The sequence below is a fragment of the Paralichthys olivaceus genome, chromosome 24 (assembly GCF_024713975.1).
Source record: "Paralichthys olivaceus isolate ysfri-2021 chromosome 24, ASM2471397v2, whole genome shotgun sequence".
Lineage (NCBI taxonomy): Eukaryota > Metazoa > Chordata > Actinopteri > Pleuronectiformes > Paralichthyidae > Paralichthys > Paralichthys olivaceus.
In genome coordinates this window covers 6,516,516-6,534,582 of record NC_091116.1, presented here as the reverse complement: position 1 = coordinate 6,534,582, position 18,067 = coordinate 6,516,516, and the positions used below count along the sequence as shown (strand labels likewise).

General features: G+C 42.9%; 1 protein-coding gene across 6 annotated transcripts in view; it reads right to left on the bottom strand.

Moving 5' to 3' along the window:
• Positions 1-28: 28 nt before the first annotated feature.
• LOC109639007 (plakophilin-4-like) overlaps positions 29-18,067 on the bottom strand; it is a 32,398-nt gene continuing 14,359 nt past the window's right edge. For 5 of the 6 annotated variants that reach the window (XM_069520764.1, XM_069520765.1, XM_069520766.1 and 2 more), the window contains exons 7-22: positions 16,135-16,606; positions 11,310-11,480; positions 10,551-10,752; positions 10,194-10,326; positions 7,887-8,100; positions 6,500-6,683; positions 5,044-5,161; positions 4,308-4,502; positions 4,036-4,209; positions 3,543-3,693; positions 2,739-2,931; positions 2,531-2,615; positions 2,259-2,388; positions 2,007-2,138; positions 1,815-1,888; positions 29-1,653 (exon numbers count right to left, since the gene is read on the bottom strand). In XM_069520764.1, coding sequence (XP_069376865.1) covers positions 1,396-1,653; positions 1,815-1,888; positions 2,007-2,138; positions 2,259-2,388; positions 2,531-2,615; positions 2,739-2,931; positions 3,543-3,693; positions 4,036-4,209; positions 4,308-4,502; positions 5,044-5,161; positions 6,500-6,683; positions 7,887-8,100; positions 10,194-10,326; positions 10,551-10,752; positions 11,310-11,480; positions 16,135-16,606 — 2,886 coding nt within the window. In that variant the 3' untranslated portion in view covers positions 29-1,395. The remainder of the gene's footprint in view (positions 1,654-1,814; positions 1,889-2,006; positions 2,139-2,258; positions 2,389-2,530; positions 2,616-2,738; positions 2,932-3,542; positions 3,694-4,035; positions 4,210-4,307; positions 4,503-5,043; positions 5,162-6,499; positions 6,684-7,886; positions 8,101-10,193; positions 10,327-10,550; positions 10,753-11,309; positions 11,481-16,134; positions 16,607-18,067) is intronic. The other variant, XM_069520767.1, reaches the window with a different exon arrangement.

The window sequence follows — 18,067 nt, the reverse complement described above, 5'->3', positions numbered from 1 at the left end:
TGATAAGATTACAGGCACGGCTTTCAGATATCGTCATGATATAATCTTTAATCCCTATACATACATCTCCCTCTGTAACATTGCACATCATCGTCATCTTCAGTTTTGGACAGAACACACAGATGGGGTATTTTGGTCAGGTCACAAGTAAATTAATAAAAAGAATCTATAAATAATAGAAAAATCTTCTCCACACAATCACATATAAAGTTCTACATATTGAATACAACAATGTAACAGGACGGTTAAACCATTGTATCTGTACAAATAGATTTTCACATGTTCTTGTCACATATTTCACATATTTTATGATATACTACACTTTTGGCCAACATTACAGAAAAGCGAAGGGTTACAGGCGTAACCTCGGTTCTCTGAGTCTTGAAAGGTTCCCGAGAGTGAGGATACTTATCATTAACAAGTTTCTCTTCTCCGAACCTCGGTCAAATAATATTTAAAAGTCATTTTAAGAGTTAAGCATTTCATCCTGTGTTCTTACTCACTGGTAAATATTATTTGGCCCAGGTGTCACATTTTTTACAGAACTAATCAAAGCCTCAGCTTTGATCATTTCTTTTTCTCTTGTATTCAACATGATGCTGGCGGACGATATTTATGTTATAAAGCCACCATACTGCACACTTTTACTGCCGAGAAAAATGAAATCAGTTGACGGTAACAAACACTCTGGTAAACAACATGGTCAGGGCTGGGTTTTCTCAAAAAGCATCTTTTGACTATGTCCATCACTGTGCAAAATCCACAATGATGCAGATAAAGCTCAAAATGTTAGATTCTTTGTACCCTGTCCACACGATGTCACAAGAATATAACTATGTTTGGAGATTTTTGTTTTTAAAGGCAACTGCACTTCGTCACTTCTGTATTCCCGTGTTGTCAACCCCTGAGGGGTCGGTCACAGCTGAGAGTGTCGGTGAGGTCACATTGGGTTTGGTCGCCCACCTGGTGGTCGTGTGACAGTGTTAGGAACGACGAGGAGGCAGTCTGCAACACCACTAATCTCAATTTAGCCAAGTTTTCATCTAGATTTCCCGCATTTAAATTCCCAAAAGAAAAAACGAGGATGAATTGTTCTACGTTAAAGTAAAATATTTAAGGTTTGAAATATATTTTTATCATCTTAAAGAACTGTTTTACGTGGCACAAAGGCCAAAAATAAATTGAATTTATCTGCATTATTGAGCACATGTTGCAACTTAATCAAAAGCTGCACATAGCAAACACCGCCCTGGTCATTCAGCACAGTTGCAACACAGATGCACACACGTTCACATGCATCCTCCACCTTTCACACAACCATACAGCACCCGTGTGCACTCCCCCACACACAAACACCCACAGAAACGACAAAGCTCGATGTACGCGCTTTTCTATCTACACCCAGGAGTCAGGGGAGCCAGTGAACTTGTTCGCCTTGTTTGAAGGCCTCCGCGTGGTAGAGTAGAAGTCCACGTAGTTGGTGTTAGCTTTGAACCGGAGGGACTGGCTGGCATAGCCGTCGGGGGAGGACGGGGTCAGGTGGACTGGCTCGTCGTCGTACTGCTCCTCTCCAAAGCCTTGTGGGGAGGACAGGTACATTCTGTAGCTGTTGTAGTTCTTCCTGTCGGGCTCATCGTAGAATGGCTCTGGGTGCTGGGACAAGAACAAAGCAGGGATTTATTGACCAGGGAATAATGATTATGTCACGTTAAATGTGAACATTTATTACTTGGGAAGGGATGATTTAAAAAATTGTCGATTCATTTTCTGTCAAACGACAACTAGCACCAATGTGGCTTTAAAAAGGTTCTGACCTGGGATCTTCTCAAATCCTCTCCTGACTGGGAAGAATATGTCCCGATGAAATACGGCGTTTTCTTCTCAGACCCTGAGCAGAGACGGGAGAAAAACATAAGTCCGAATGCGAAGTAAGACAGAAACATCATTAGCATAGATTGACATAGAACCCTGAGGGACGGCATCAGTAAAAGCTACTTAATGCAAACCTGTGTACTGCTGTTTGTGTAAACTGTTGTCTCCGTAATAGGTGTCGAGTTGCATAGATGACTGCGCCCTCTGATAGTTTGAACTGTGTCCTCGTATCCCGAGCATCGCTGGAGAGGATGTCGCACTACCACCTGAGAAAAAAGACACAACAGTATTTTCTCATTAAACATTACAGTCCACAGGGTTCGGTTCTCGTAGGTTTTTCCAAATTGTTTGCAAAGGAAGATGTGTTTTGGTCTGACCACACTCACCAGATCTCTCACCTGATTGGATAACAGGGGACATTTGCAGAGGGCTGGTGGGCAGGGTCGGCTGGGAACGGTAGCGATCTCGCTCCAGGGTGGAGACGGGAGTGACGAAGTGGGTGTAGTTCCATCCATCCTGCGCAGAGTTTACATCAGCCCAGTCAAAAATAAGATGTGCGTTTCACATTCTGTGTGTCTTATGTTGTGTAAGTATTGGTAGACCATATATTTGCATCACAGCTTTTATTTACGGTTGAATTTTTTGTGCTGGAACCTACCTGTTTGTAGAGGCTCCGCAGCTCCCTGTACTGCCACAGCGTGTTCAACACCTGAGCCGCTGCCTTCACAACCTTCATCGAATACCTGCAGAGAAGAAGAAGAAATATAACATCACAGAAGATGATTCCACGATGGTTTATGTTTTAAAATCAAAAGTCATTAAAGTTAATTACTAATAACGTTCAACATTCGTCTGCTGTTTCATACCCTTTCCCTCGTCCTTTGCTGATGTCCACCAGCCTCTCGATGCCTCCGCTGTCGGCCAAAGCTTTGGCGTTCTCCATGTTGCGGCTGGTGACCTCGTGCAGCGTGCAGCACACCGACGCCACCGTGTCGTCCGACAGCACCGATGGGCTGCTGCCGGGCAGTCGATTCACCAGATCGCGCATGGCATACTTTCCTGCAGTGGGAGACATAGTGAAATATTATAAGTCTGGCTCAGTTATGTAGAAACATTAGCATTCATTTGGAGTGGTGTCGAGTATATTCGGTCGAATATTCACAATTTTCCAGCCCTGTTTTTGGTTTCATCCAACCCCTGAGGGAAATATCTGCCTCTTTATCTGCTGAATGCTCCATTATGTTCACCAGCTGCTCTCTAACTGTGTCTGTCTGCTGTTTGATGATGGGCAGGTTGAAGTCAGTGGCTTTTTAGAGCCTTTTTCTCTATGAGAGCAGTGAGTTAACCAAAACAATAATGTACTATAATGATAAACATTAATATCAGGCACTTAATCCACACTGACTGTCGTGGGCTCTTCATTTAATCTTGTTTGTTCTATGTGAAAGCTTCTTCATGATTTCTTTCTAACTCTAGTGCACAAGGGGGCGACGTGTTCTCACTCTGTCAAATCTGATCCTGCTCGATATGCATGGATGTTGTGTCCATGAGCTGTTGACGTTCCCCACTGAAGTGTGAAGATGGTCTTTTCGCGGCTCCTCAGCCGAGCTGGTGTCAATTTGTTGACTGGGTGTGTGTGGGTGCATGTGTGTTTCAGTGTGTGACTGGACCTATGAGCTCCTTGTTGCGGCTGTCAAGCGCCATGTTGCGGAGAGCTGTGGCGACGGAGCAGACGACCCGGTCGTTGTCCATCCTCAGCAGCTCCACCAGGATGGGCAGACCTTTCTCTTTACGCACCGCCGCTCGGATGTACGCCGAAAACTGCACACACACAGATTCTTTGTTAAAGTGACAAGATCCAACTCGTACACGCAATCTTTTATTATTTCACATGATAGATTCTGTCATTTCGCTTTTCTCGCAGCTTTCCTTGCTGGTTGTACGTCAGTTATCATGCACCACTCAGGATTAAGTAACACATTGTCAGGTTTTGAGTCTCACACTTAAATTTGGCAATTTCTTTTAACTTAACGGACTGCAATCATTATTTACCATTAAAAAAGAAATCTTAAAGATTTGAAGCCAAGATTCAACCCTTAAGTCACTTTTTCACATCTATTGCTTCTACATATTAAATCATCACATATGAGTGAGAAACCTTACCTTCCAGTTTCCAGCGGAGAGGTTTTGCAGTGACCCGGCGGCACCCTCCAGCGTGGCGGGGTTGGAGCTTTCGGCCAGCAGGTTGAGGTACGGCTTCACCACCATCGGGTGCCACAGCAGCTCCGCTCCTCTCAGAGGCTGGGAGAAGCCTGGGATTGGCCCCACGTCATCCCACTGCACAGCCAACAAAGATTTCCAAATAAGACCTGGAAAATCTCCTCCACCCTAATTAAAAAGTTCACCTCTTGGAAAACCCCACCCTCTGTTTGTACCTTGTCGTCGGGCCAGCCGCCACGCTTCCTCCCGCGCCTCCTCTTGCCCCAGCAGAGGTAGTCCAGCTCTTTGCCCGGAAAGGAGAAGCCCAGCAGGGTGTCGAGCTCCTGATTGCTGAGGAGACGAGAGGAGGGCATCTCCACCTCCAGCCGGTACGAGAGGTTCCTCAGGGTGCAGATGCTGTTCTCCACAATCTGAGGAGACACAAAAAATCCTCTGCACTCAGTACAAGGAAGATGGAGCCTGAAGGTGGCGCTAGAAGGAAGGAAATAGAATCACTGTAATAAGTAGGACTGGTTGTAGTTATGTGGAAATATTTATTATATATATGATGATGTTACTATGCTATTACTTTTAGTTTTATTACTTTTTCAAATGTATTCTGTGCTGATTATAGTTACGTGTTTAGTATTTCTTTGGTGATAATAGTGGTAAATCTTTTAAGACCTAAATATGATCATCCTATCCATGACTATATAACTACAATGTAATCAAACGTCTATTAAAATGTAATCTGAGCTTCTTATAGTTTATTTATTTCGTAGTTCCTCGGTTATAATAGTTCCAGTACTAGAATTATACATAATAGTAGAAGTAATGGTGAGAGTAGCAAGCACAGTAACAGTAGGATCAGATTGTGTTTTCATGACATGGTTCACTTCTGAGCTAGATTTAGCTTCAGGTGCAGTATCCAGGTAATAAACCTGTGTGTGTGTGGGGGGGGGTTTGCAGCACCTTGCTGTCGTAGTCGGAGGTGTTGACGCAGGCTTTGAGGACGTGGAGCAGGGAGTCGACCAGACCTTCGCAGCAACGCAGCTGACTCCTCGCCTCCTCCCCTGCTGAGCTCAGGTTCCTAACACACACACACACACACACACACACACACACACACACACACAAATTGAGAAGTGAGGTGCAGTGCCTGGATTCCCCCACAGGGCGGCTGAAAACTTGCCTGGATACAGTAAAGGATTGAGCCCATCCTCCAATAGGAACCCTCAACTGCTGCTAATGGAGAAATGACATGAGAAGACTGCACAATCGCACCACGCTCCCACAATGCATTTCTATACCATCAATCTACAGCCTCCTTCAGTGTGAGTGCAGAGAAATGCTGGAGGCTCCCATGTACAGAAACATTGTTTAGAGTCACTTAAAGCTGCACGCTTTGCTTACAACTCTGTGACGACACCCGTCCTCTCAAGCACAATTTAACTGGGGAGTCTCCACTCAGCAGGTGTAAGTTATATGGTTTAGCAGAGCCGTGGGCCAATCAGAGCCCACGACCGCAAAGCACGACTGTCAAATTCACTCACTCGATGCTGCTTTCAAGCTCCACTTGGCATTTTCATGCAAGCGAAGCTGCAACATCGCATCTCTGCTGCTCGACACTTGTGTTCCCACGAGAAAATGGTTGAGGTTTCTCCTCCAGACAAATCCAAAATCCTATTCCTCCTGTAACTTTCCAATCTAACCTACAAAACATCATCTTTGTTCTTATGTTGAGCTCATAGACTTTATCTAAAGATGGACGACATGAGGGCGCCCCGAAAGTGAAGCAAAAAGGGTCTCAATCTCCGCCTGGTGGCTGGCTGCAGTATAGGTCACTAAACCTGCCTCCTCCATGTTAAATAATGGGACTAAAAATGTGAAACATTTGATTCTGTGTTTTCTTCTTTATTGCAGATATCACTTTGCTGGTATTTGGCTCTGTGATCAGATGCATACTCAAGACTTCACGCCTGCATAAAATCTCCATTATGGAGCATGATGGGTTATGCGAGTGTGATTATGTGCTGTGGCTTTACAGAATCACTAAGTTGGAAAGCAGAAAGAACAACAGGAGTGTGGACGACTAATAAATTCAGAAGTTGCCCTTGCATTTCAAAACTGAAAATCAATTTTAATGAGCTAATGCTACGCCTGGTAACTCAACAGGCTCAGGAGGCAAAACCATTTGTTAAATGTATTTTCATGAAGAAACGAGAATTGATTTATGTGGATTGGGACAGATCAGACAGTAAAGAGTTGTATAAATGTGTAGCAGGTCACTGATTCCTTTGTACAAACATGCTCATCATTTACTTTGATGAATAACAAGAGTAATGGCAGAATTTATAATCGGTGAGTTCTATTCTAAATCTGTTTTGAAAAAGTTAAAAAAGAAACTCCTCTGTGCTTGACTCCTCACCTCAGGCAGCCGGTGGTGTTTCGCAGCAGCAGGGACGACTGGAACTTGACCTTGTGTTCGTCGCGGTGAGAGACGGTGCTCCAGCCCGAGTGGGGGATGACGACCGTGTTGGTCAGCGTGCTCAGTGCGTCACGGATGATGGTCATCTTCACCGCGTCGCACGAGGAGAGGTTCCACAGGACACCTGCGGGTGAAGAGAACCAGTAAGGAAGATTTTTCTAAAGTGTAATTTCCTTTCCTGCTTTGGTGGGTTGCTATAGTAATCATTTGTCTATTTGTTAAAGAGTAAAATGAGAAGATTCATCATATAACATAACAATAATATAATCCTCCATCTTAACTTCTCATAAAGACAGGAAATTTAAAGAAACAGCAAACATGGCTCTGTCCAAACGCAACAAAACTTCCTCTACAACTTCTACAACTTCATCTACATCTAGATTTCAGAGGAAAAATTCAGATGTGTGAGGCCTCTCCTGTGTTTTTCTCTGTATCTGAGTCATCTAGCAGCTTCATCTCCTGGTATTTAACAGAATGTGTGGCTGGAGACGCAGTCGGCAGCATCCTGTTTCCAAAGCACTTTATCTTAGCATCTGTCCTGAGGACTGTGCTGAGATCTGTTCCGTCAACTCTCACCTCCCACAGAACAGTCGATACTCAGATTCATACATTGCAAGCCAGTCAGACGGCGATGCTCGGCCGGCCAGACAACAAACCTCGCTAGCAGGCAAACGCCCACTCACATTGCATCGCGTTGCATTTTGCATTCAGCAACTGTTTTTGTCAACACGCGTGCAGCTTTCACCTGAAGTTACTCCTTGGGGAATAAAAAGGACCTGACTCGAAAGACAAGGAGCCTACTCGTATTTTATGATCGTCTATAACTGCGTATTTAGATACAAATGTACTTATGCAAACTCTCCCCACATTTGTTTATTTAAACCACAAATTCAGACATTTAAGACAAGTCTCGCCACTTGGCAGCCATGGTTACGCCTTCGGGACGAGATTTCAGGCTAACAAAACCAGGATCCCATCTGAATATATAGATAGAGCCATGACTACATTTATTCAATGGTTACCAGGATACAGAAACTGCACGTGTGTTAAATCTGATTAAATCTGATTAAAAAAACTGCTTAAAAAGTTTGGTTTATAAAACTTTCTCTTAAATGCTTCTTATAAGCAGATGCAAGGTTTTGCTGGTGGCAGTGAAACAACCCGATTGGTTCCATGTGTTTCCTGTTCATTATAAAGCAGACGGTTGGCTTATTGGGAAGAGGGGCGGGATATGTGATTACGCAACAACCATTTTGAACATTACAGATTTTTTCTATTCAGGATTTATTAAAGGTGTAAATGTGAAAACCATTAACGGTTGAAGTACCAGTGACCAGCTCGCGAACTTCGTTGTCTGTGGTTTTACGGAGGAGTCGCAGTAGCGCGGGCACGCCACCGCAGTTCCTCAGCGCCACCTTGTTGTTGTCGGTGGCCTTGCTGTACACCAGGTTCCTCAGGGCCCCGCAGGCGCTCTTCTGAACCTCTGCCACCTTGTGGTCGAGCAGGTCAACCAGGTGCTGGATGCCGCCCAGGTGAGACACCTGCGGACCAAGGACAAATGAAAGAGAAGTTACACACTGGCTAACCTGTGACATCACTGGTGGCCATGGTCTAAAAATCTTTGGAGTCTGTTGTCATCATCATTAGTACAGAAAGATTGGTCATTTTGCAGTTTTTTTCTTTGCAAATCGAAGTTGTGACCAATTTTCATCACCATCTTGCCTCAGATTGCTGCAGCCAGACGCTGACGCACTGAGCAGAGCGCTTTCCCTCCTCCACTTTCAGATTACAGAAAAGAAATTTAATCATGCGAACGAAACCGGGGGAAAGAGGGAAAATGCATTTTGCAGCCAGAGTCACTTTTGGATTTATGTCTTTCAAATTCAAAGGGATGAGTGTCACTGTCACAAATCAAGTTTTGACAGATCCACAGGAGGTCACCTTCATTGCAGCGTTTTCACCTTTTTTTTTATTCTCACCCTCACAATGAGAAGCTCTTTTTAAAAATCAACACATGTTTAGAATAAATGCATCTGTTTTATTGATTACTGATAAATTCAAGGAAGGAAATAATTAGCAAATACATTGAGAAACATATGGGGATTTTTTAAGAGTTCAGTCAGATCTGTCATTTTTCACACATGGTTTCTGTTAATCAGCAATATATTTCTTCAAATCTGTTTATGACACATTTTTTTATTTTCCCAGATTTCTTAGAATTGTTTGTATGTATTTTAATTACTGGTTGCTGTACCATGAGCTGTTATATATTAACAAATTGTGAAAACATGACTCAGTATTTTCCATTTATCCGTTTATTTCAAGAAGTTGAGGGTTTAAAATGTCAATTTAAATCTCCAACACCAACTATTATATATATAACTGTCAAAAGTTTTTAGTCTGTTTTGAGAAGAAGAAAAAAAAACATTCATGTGGTACTGACGTTTTCCCTGAAATATTTTCTTATGAAACCTGGAGTGAAACACGCAGAGCGTCACTGTGACATGTTCAAAAACGTTCCTGTGTCATCTCGATAAACAAACTCGTCTCAGGAGAGCAGCAGACGCTCCCAGTTATTCTGTCTTCAAACCATCAGTGAAAACATTCGCCTCTAGCTAAATGAGCAGGCTCGGCTCCAGGCCACTCCGAAAGGCTAATTAAAAGCTCATCACCAGACAAACCAAATGGCACCAAAATGGCTGTGGTATGACGATGCAGCATTGTGATGTGAGTTATTTATTGGACAGGAAGTCGAGCAAAGAGAGCGCACGCAGCCATTCGCTGCATCAGAGCTTCAGCACATTTGGCACAGACGTACTTTAAGTTTTGTTGGAACAGATGGTGCTTTGGCTTCCAGTTTGGCTGTAAAGATCGAAAAATAAAAGGCAATTTCAAAGCATCTAAACTTGTTAGATAATGTACACATACACAACAGGGGATATCTGCTGGTGGGTTTAGTGAGCAACACGATCGATTTATCAAAAATATCATTCACTGTTTCATTTCTTTGCAATTTTAGATTTATTTTGTACATTGCATTGCCTTTATTTGTTTTATCACGTATTTATTAATAAAAAAAAATGTGTTGAGAAAATTAGGACAAGAAATACAAAAAATGTATATATTTAAATTTGTAGGTGCATTCATAAGTTCATTAAATTATATTTTAAAGATATATGAAGTTTTTTTTAAATAATTGTATATATATATATATCTTGATGTTGTATCTTCCATCATACCTGTTATATACTGTGTAATATGAACAAAAATAATCCAAAAAATCAAATCTCAAATTTCTCAGACCCAAGGTGATTTTTAAAAGTGCATTTGTTAGAACAACCATTCAAAGAGCAAATATTTAATATTTTTTCTTGTTAAATTATTTTATATAATGAACTGGTTACCAAAATGTCTGGCTTTACAGTTAACTAATTGTGTAGAGTATAACAATTAAATATTTCAAACTGCATATAAGGACATTTTATACATATCTTTGAAAAATATTTCAAAAGTGTCCTTGATCAGGAGCGAAACCTTTGAGTGAGGCAGCCTCCACCTCAGGACTGAGTCATGTCTGTGACGTGTGTCTTGTTATTTTTACCCAGACAGCCGCCCACGTGTCCGGTCACCTTACCTCCACCTTGACCCTGTTGTCTCCGTAACACAGATGCTGCAGGTACGCGGCTGCGTTGGCCTGGACGGAGGGGAAGTGATGCTGCAGCATGTGGATGACCTCCGGCAGCTCGGGATCCCGCCAGGCAAACTCCCTAATCAGAGACAAACAGGAAAACCTTTCAGCACCTTAGACCTAAATCAGAATCGTTTTATTTTTATCTCTTTATATCTATTCACCAGGATTTGGACGAGGCACTGCGGAGTGTCCTCTTTAGACCAGCATGCACATGTACAGTGTGCAGGGTGGAGATCAACATTAAATCGGTTTGTTAAAATGAAATCGTACAAGATGGACGTTGCCTGTGTGTGTGCATACCTAGGGTCCTTATGTATGCTCTCAATGGACGGGGTGCGGGTAGCAACCCGGTCCATCAGTCCCGAGTGCCGGTGTGAGAAGCTGGGTTCCCCAGAGGCCCTGTAGGTGTCGACGTACAGTGCTGCAGAGCTCAGCCCGTAGCTGCTTCTTTGGTATGGCAGCGTGCCACCATGGCTTGTGGTACGAGGGAGTGTCCCCATGCCTGAGGGAGAGAAATCAGATATATTTTGCAAAAATACTTAATCCAGTAAAGCAGCGTCAAGGCCGGAGGGAATGCAGATCAAAACACATCCGAGGTCATGCAAAAAAGGAAAGTTAGACCATGTTATATACTGTAAGTGATTAAATGAGCAGAAGATGGTTTTAAATCTGCGATACAAAGCTGTTTCAACTCTTGTCTAAACGAAACCGAAATGATTCCTCAGATCCTCCACTATCAAACCCCACCGAGCTTTCAGCTTGAAATTATTCTGCAAAGGCTTCAATTAAGAAGCGGCAGACTACATGAAAGGTTTCAGCCTAATTAAGTTCTGACCTCGGGGAGCGGTAATAACAACAGTTTGCTGTCGCTGTAAACTGTGATTGCCACCACAGATATTTAGAGAGATAATCTTCTAAGCTGATGTGAAAGTGAGGACAGCTTCTCAACCTGGGGACCGGGGCCCCTCAGCGGTTCGCTGCTTTACGATACTGAAGTAGCTGCACAGTCATTTGAAATGTCTCGATGTCTTGTTTCGTTGCATGTGTGGCTGCAATTACCCGTGCTTGTCCTGTAGAGGGAGCCCTGGGGGTCGTGGGTGGGGCTATGGTACAGAGGGCTGTGGAAGGATCGCTCGTCGAAGACGGGCGTCATGTGGCAGTCTGGAGACAACGCGGCCCTCAGCTCTGGATCGATCTGCCCCATGTGGCCGGCGTATGAGCTGTGGAGCCCTGAAGGTACAAATAAGTGTAACAAAATATTTAGACGGCAACACAATAAAAGGAGATATTGACGAGCGGAGTCATTAAATTAGTTACGCAGGAAAAATATGAAGTGGATATTTATATTGAATTGGATTTAACGATGCTAACTTTGTTATTTTAAAGGTATTCTCTCCAAATTAGACAAAGAAGTGGTTCTCCAAATGACAGGATTTAAAAAAAAAAAGAAAAGGCGTTTTAAACGGAATTTATCCTAAAAACAAAGCCTTAGCATAGCAGCACTGGCATCTACGAGAATTTAAAGGTACAGTCACAGTGTTGGCAGGATTATTAGGCTTGGTGCAGTTGTAATGGAACTTGTAATGGTGTTAAATAACAACCAGTTTAAAGAGTTTGATCCAAAACTTGACACAAATGCAAAATTTTCAGTGCTTTGTTTTGCAGATCGTAGCAGACTGGGCTTTAAAGAGACAGCAGCTAAAACCAAGTGTTTCAGACAGAGGCTGAAAGAAGAGCTGCAGCGAAGGACAGATTGAGGTGACGTGTTTTCGGAACATTACATAATGGAAACCTTTTCACGTATAACAATTGAAATTGTGAACATGAATGTGAGCGGAATATGTCTAAAATGATCTAACTGAATGGTCACAATTTTGGTTTGTGTCACTGCAGCAGAAAGTCACTGAGGTCCACATACGACGGGACTGTGCACGCTCTTGTTTCCTTCCGTGGCGATAAGAGACGGTCCAGTTTTTGTGAATCAGAAGAAGAGCTGCAGTAGGAAATGGCTCCGTCACCACCAGCGGTACGTGCATATTGTGTGCTTCAAATCCACTGCGGCTGCCCCCCCCACGTGCCCTCGAGCCTCTTTATAATTAGAGCGCTCTTTGAACTGATCTGCTGTGAGACTGGAGGATGGAAAAACCCTCAGCTCTGCTTGTTTCAGTCGCTGACGCCAACGGAAGATGCCGAGTGACCACGGTCGTCATGCATCTTACCAGCACAACAACAGCTGGGGTGAGTTGGTGTTATGACGTGTGGTGTTGATTTTCACAGCCTCACATAGCAGTGATAAGAATAAGGGCTGACTAATGATATGATTTATGTGTGACCATGACAACCAGAAAGACTCTTAATGTCACAATTCTCTCTTTGTATTCTGGACAGTTATTGAAATAGTATTAGGTCAATGGGCCCCTACTTGCTTGTTCAAGTATTACAGCTGCCTTAATATGTAAATAAGAATTTTATATCAAATCCCTGCACTATTACTATTATTTGAAATTTCAAATTTATGAAGAAAAAAAACGCGAGCTCCTCTTGCAGCTTACGTTTTTGTTTTGGCTGCTCACCAGGTTTCACTACCTAAGCTACAAGTGTTGCTGATCAGTAATAGCCTAATCTCGTATATCCATCTATCGCTTATCTTTCTCTTGTAATCTGGGATTATGTTGGATCTGCAGATAAATGGGAATAAGGACTTAAAACGACGTTTTAGGCCACTTAGCAGCACACTGGGATGAAATTTACTCGGCTATATATGAGGCATTTCGCTCAGTTCACCGAGTCTTCCCCCCTAAAACACACACATATACATGCACACAAACGTCCCTGTACACCGCCACTCCTGATGCACACACAGTTTTGCAGGGAGGAACACATGTGGACATGCATCATATGAAAATGAACTAAAGCAGCCAAGCTCTGATCGCAGCATTATAAAGCTTTTCAGTTGCCGTCAGCTGATAATCACATGCTGATGCTTCCCCAGGGGGCTTTGTGATGGTAACAACCCTATATGGGTCAGTGGGAGCGGCTTAGTGAAGTGACAGAGGGCGGGACGGAGGGATATATCTGCGTCGCTGCAGCATCAGCACCACTCCTATACGACAGTAAATCCTCCACCTGCCGCACAGCAGCGTGTCGATGATGATGGTTAATGATGGGTTAATTAAACAGGACGAGCTGCAGAGGGTTTGCTTTTCTTAGGGTCAGATATTCTAACACCAGGAATGATCCCTCACAAGTTATTCAGCCTCAACCGATCAACGAACCTTAAGTCAAAGGTTCGACTCCCAGGGATACTGTACTGTTAATGGTAGATATTTTAGATTAAACCCCCAAAAATTACAAGCGCCTCAACAATCACAACTTCATATCAAAAAGGTGACTGATCAAACAGCTGTATGGAGCTTTGTCTTAAGAAGGAACCATCTGCAAATCCACATTCAAGAACTTTCAAGAAATTATTTTATAAATAAATTACCTTATAATTATTTCCAGTATGGATTTATCTTCCTATCATTTCATCAGTTAATTGAATAATTGTTTATCTGCATTATTATTATATAATAATATATTTATATTTAGCAACACATTATTATAATCTGCCATATTTAGCCCTATAACATATCAACATATAAACACTGGTATGGATAGGATTGTCTTTAACTTGTTTTAACTCTAATACAATATAACACAAGCTGATGAATTAGAATTGGTGAAAATACATGAAATTCTCTGATTATAGATATCAAAGCGTATTATTAATGTTTTATAACGCGATTACTGCTTTTAAAAAGTGGTTTAATGTGAAATGAGCTACTTGGCATGTTGAAGCCCATTAATAAGACATCGCTGCATGTTTGCTTGTGTGTAAATAATTAATTGGCGATGTGCAACAACTGATTTAACAACCGAGCGTCGAGTTAGAATGCAGCTGGATAGAAATTTTTCTACAGGAAAGAAGAGAAAATGTAGTGGAAGCAGTTAACCGCTGTGATCCACTGCATTGTGCTCATTCATGCTGTAGATTTCTCTCTCTCTCTCTCTCTGACTTGTTTTCCTTTACACTGCTGCACATCAATCACACCCAGCACTAAAAGTTCACGTTAAGCCTGAGCTCAAAACATCTACCTGGTACAAGTGAAAGATTAAAATCCCTGTTCTTCCACACGGGCATGCATTAATATACAATTCTATCAAATCAGGCAGCATTATCTGCCGGTGCAATTCCACAAAAAAAACTCCATGAAATTAACTCCCTTCAAGATAAAATAGCCTGCAGAGCTTGCAGTTCGCATGAAATTCATTTTGTTCAACACGCAGGGTTTATTTAATGATTCCCGCTGCTTCCCGGAGATACACGGAGCTCCACTGAGCTCCTGCACAGTCAAAAACTTTGCACGCTGCAATATTACACCAGCACCGCTCAGTCAACTCCCCCCCTTCCCAACAAAGGAAAGGTTATTAAATCAACAGAAGGGGTGGCGTCAAGGCTGCGGAGCATGGCTTTGTTTATTTACAAGGTTTTGCTGAGAACACACTGTTGCACACACTCAAATCTTTGTTTTACTGCAGAACTGTGAGCTGCTCAAACTCTTCTGGCCCAGATTTGGACTTGGTTAGATTTTAACCCTGCAACCCTCCCCGACTATTATTATTTTCACTCATTCAAGTGCGACAGTCTATGTGTAGAGTAATATGACATCAAAACACCATTACGAGGATGCTAACTTTGTAAATCCCAGAGGTTTAACTTTTTAAACCATTTACACACAAGAGAAACTGCTCATTTTATCACGTTCCACACATGTCTTCAGTTTATTCTATACATATTTATGTGTCTGTGACAGTTTAATTACAGATTGCCGTTGAATTGAATGTGTTGTGAGGCGTCGTACAAAAATCTGAATAGAATATTTTAAAACTATGCATAATATTTGCCTTTTTGTGAGCTGCTGTACAGTTTAACACCTCGAGGCCTGTGACACTTAATCAAATGACACAGTTTAGAGGTGAAAATATGTGACACTTGAGATGAGGTTTGGCAAGTGCACTTTTCACTGGAGGGCTTCCAAGCCAAAATGGTTTGGGAAGCGCCGCTGATGAATCTGGGTGTCATTAATTATAGACGTGTGCTCAGCAACACGAACAGAAATCTGGGAAATCCGATCTAATACCCACAACTACACATCCACAAGAACAACAACACTGACATTGCAAGATAGGGCGTAGATAGGGGCTTCTAGTATAGTTTATTATAGGAGACTTCCTATAATATCTGTTCTTTCTTATCCATTGTGGGATACTCGGCCCACTCCGGGGAATGACGGGAGGAGAGAATGGCTTGCGTAAAGTCTTTTATTTATGTTGCCTTCCTTGGCAACCCACACACACACATATATATGTCTCTCGATATCTCTCTTTATCTGGGTGGGTCTTTAAACCCGCTCACACGCACGCACACGTCCGCCGCTCTTCCAGGTCTCAGGACGCCAGCCTACTACAAGAGGCAGAACCAGGTTACAAGCATGCTTTTATTGATTGCCCTGATTACCTGATTCTGCCCAGCTGTCGGATCACCGGCTGAGCCACTCCTCCCTGTTGTCCAGCAGTTGGCGCCCTAACCATACCCCACCGCCACATCCATATATGTATCTTTTCATTTATCTTATTATCTAAGTTTTCTACCGGGGATAATAAATAGAACTTAATGCCTGTTTATATCTGAGCCAGAAAACACGTTGCGTTATTGTGACAGATGGAACTCCATTATTCTCAAGGACGATGACAATGTTACACTTTTTGGTGGAGTTTCAGTGGATTGATGTCGAATGTGACCACACCAATAAACAGCATGATATTTAAATGTCAGACTGACCTATGAGGCTGTCGGGGCGGGGCAGTGCGCTCCTCTGGTACAGCCCGTATGGGTCAGCTCCGTAGGCCAGCGGCTGGCTCTGTCTGGGCAGCGTGGAGCCGTAGTGCTGCGGCACCGCCATCATCCCTGAACGCAGCGGGGACCCCGTCAAACCCCTCCCCTCCACCAGAGAGAGGGTGGAGCCCAGGCGCCCGCCAATGCCTCCTCCTCCTAAGACGCCTAATCCCCCACCACCCAGGGCCTGTGTGCCACCGGTCGGGGAGGTTGGTGAAGGGCAGGAGGGCGGCATGGTGGTGCCGGCGAACACGGCAGCCAGAGGTTTGGGCTCAGACAGGATGGGCGAGTCGTAGGTGCTGCCTTGGGATGTTCGCAGGGAGATGCGGGAGGGCGACACAGTGCCAGCAGTGCCACAGCCAGGAGACTGGCTCCTGGAGGGGAGGGAGGCCATCCTCCGCAACACCCGGCTGGACGCCTGCAGAGAAGAGGGGAGACAAATCACAGCTTCCAGAGACTGTAAACGTGACAAATAACACCAATTGTATGTTAATGAGGCATCTGTTTTTATTAAAGCTTCATAAAATGCCCTTTTTATTTCCACAGGTCATTATGCTTGTGCAAGTACCATTGAAATTAAATCATGTACGCAATTAAGCATGTGTTTAATGCCGAGGAAAATGCATGTAGGCTGATGCTCACAAGTATGCAGCCTACAGAAAAGAAAGGAAGATCTATCATTACCAATAAAAACAAGCAATGGTATAATACAGAAAAAGTGAACACGCTTTAATTTCGACAGCCGAGCACCTACTGCTCCTAACTTTGTGAGATTAAAGTAAAACTCCAATGTCATTATAAAATGACATCTAACTCGTTTTTAATTAGTCTCCTCATGATTCCTGGTGTAATATTCACAATGGTGTTGACAATTAATCACTTCAATACCTAAAAACATTAGCGTGTGCTCACTGTGCTGCTTCCATTTGCAAATATACCTGGCAATTACCAGTAAGAAGACACTCTGAGACGGGGTGCTTCATCATCTCTGATGGAGGGCATCATTATCCTTATCGTCTGTCTAAGTAACTGAACGTGCCTTTGAATAAATGTCTAAATTCATTAGTCTGCAGCGGAGTCGTAAATATATCACATTTCAGGGGTAGATTTGACAGAACATTATATATTTTAATTTATTTAAGGGGGACAAACATTTACTTTTCCCTCCCCATTACCAAATGTAAAATGTCCCTCAATTACATACTCAGCCAACTGGATGCTGATATGTGGCCTCTTAATCCATCCACGCCTCCAACGCCTCAGAGGAAAATTAAGAGCCGAGACATGTAAACCCATCCAGCAAGGCTGTTGGGTTCGGAATAAATCAAGAGAAAATTCAAATGGGCTCACCATTATCTGTCACTCCTGCTTCTACTGTCGCGCAAGCGGCGTATAATTATTAGCTGATAGAGTTTGAGTCAGAGCGATTTGAAGGTAAGACTCGATTTGATTGTGCGCCTTTAGATGATGTTCCTCATCATTCACGATTGCTTGTTGTCATTGCTCGAGGGATGAAGATTATTATTGTTCACGGCAGAAAGTAAAATATATTTCAGGTGACAACGAGCTGACAAATAGTCAAAACATGGAAAGTAAAAATGTGATTCCTCGAAAACAGTCTCCTCACAAAATATAAAACATATTTTATATTTACTGGTCCAAATTTAAAATGGTAACATTTCTGACATATGCATCCCTCTGCCAAGGCCTAACATTCCTCTTAGGGAACCAAATCCCTAGATTCTTATTTACTTACTAGATTTTTATTTGGATCTGCACAAAATTGCACACATCAGTCCCTTCAATAGCCATTCATCCTTTATCTATACTGCTTATCCTGTGAGGGTCTTAGGGTGCGGTGGGTGTAACATACACATTT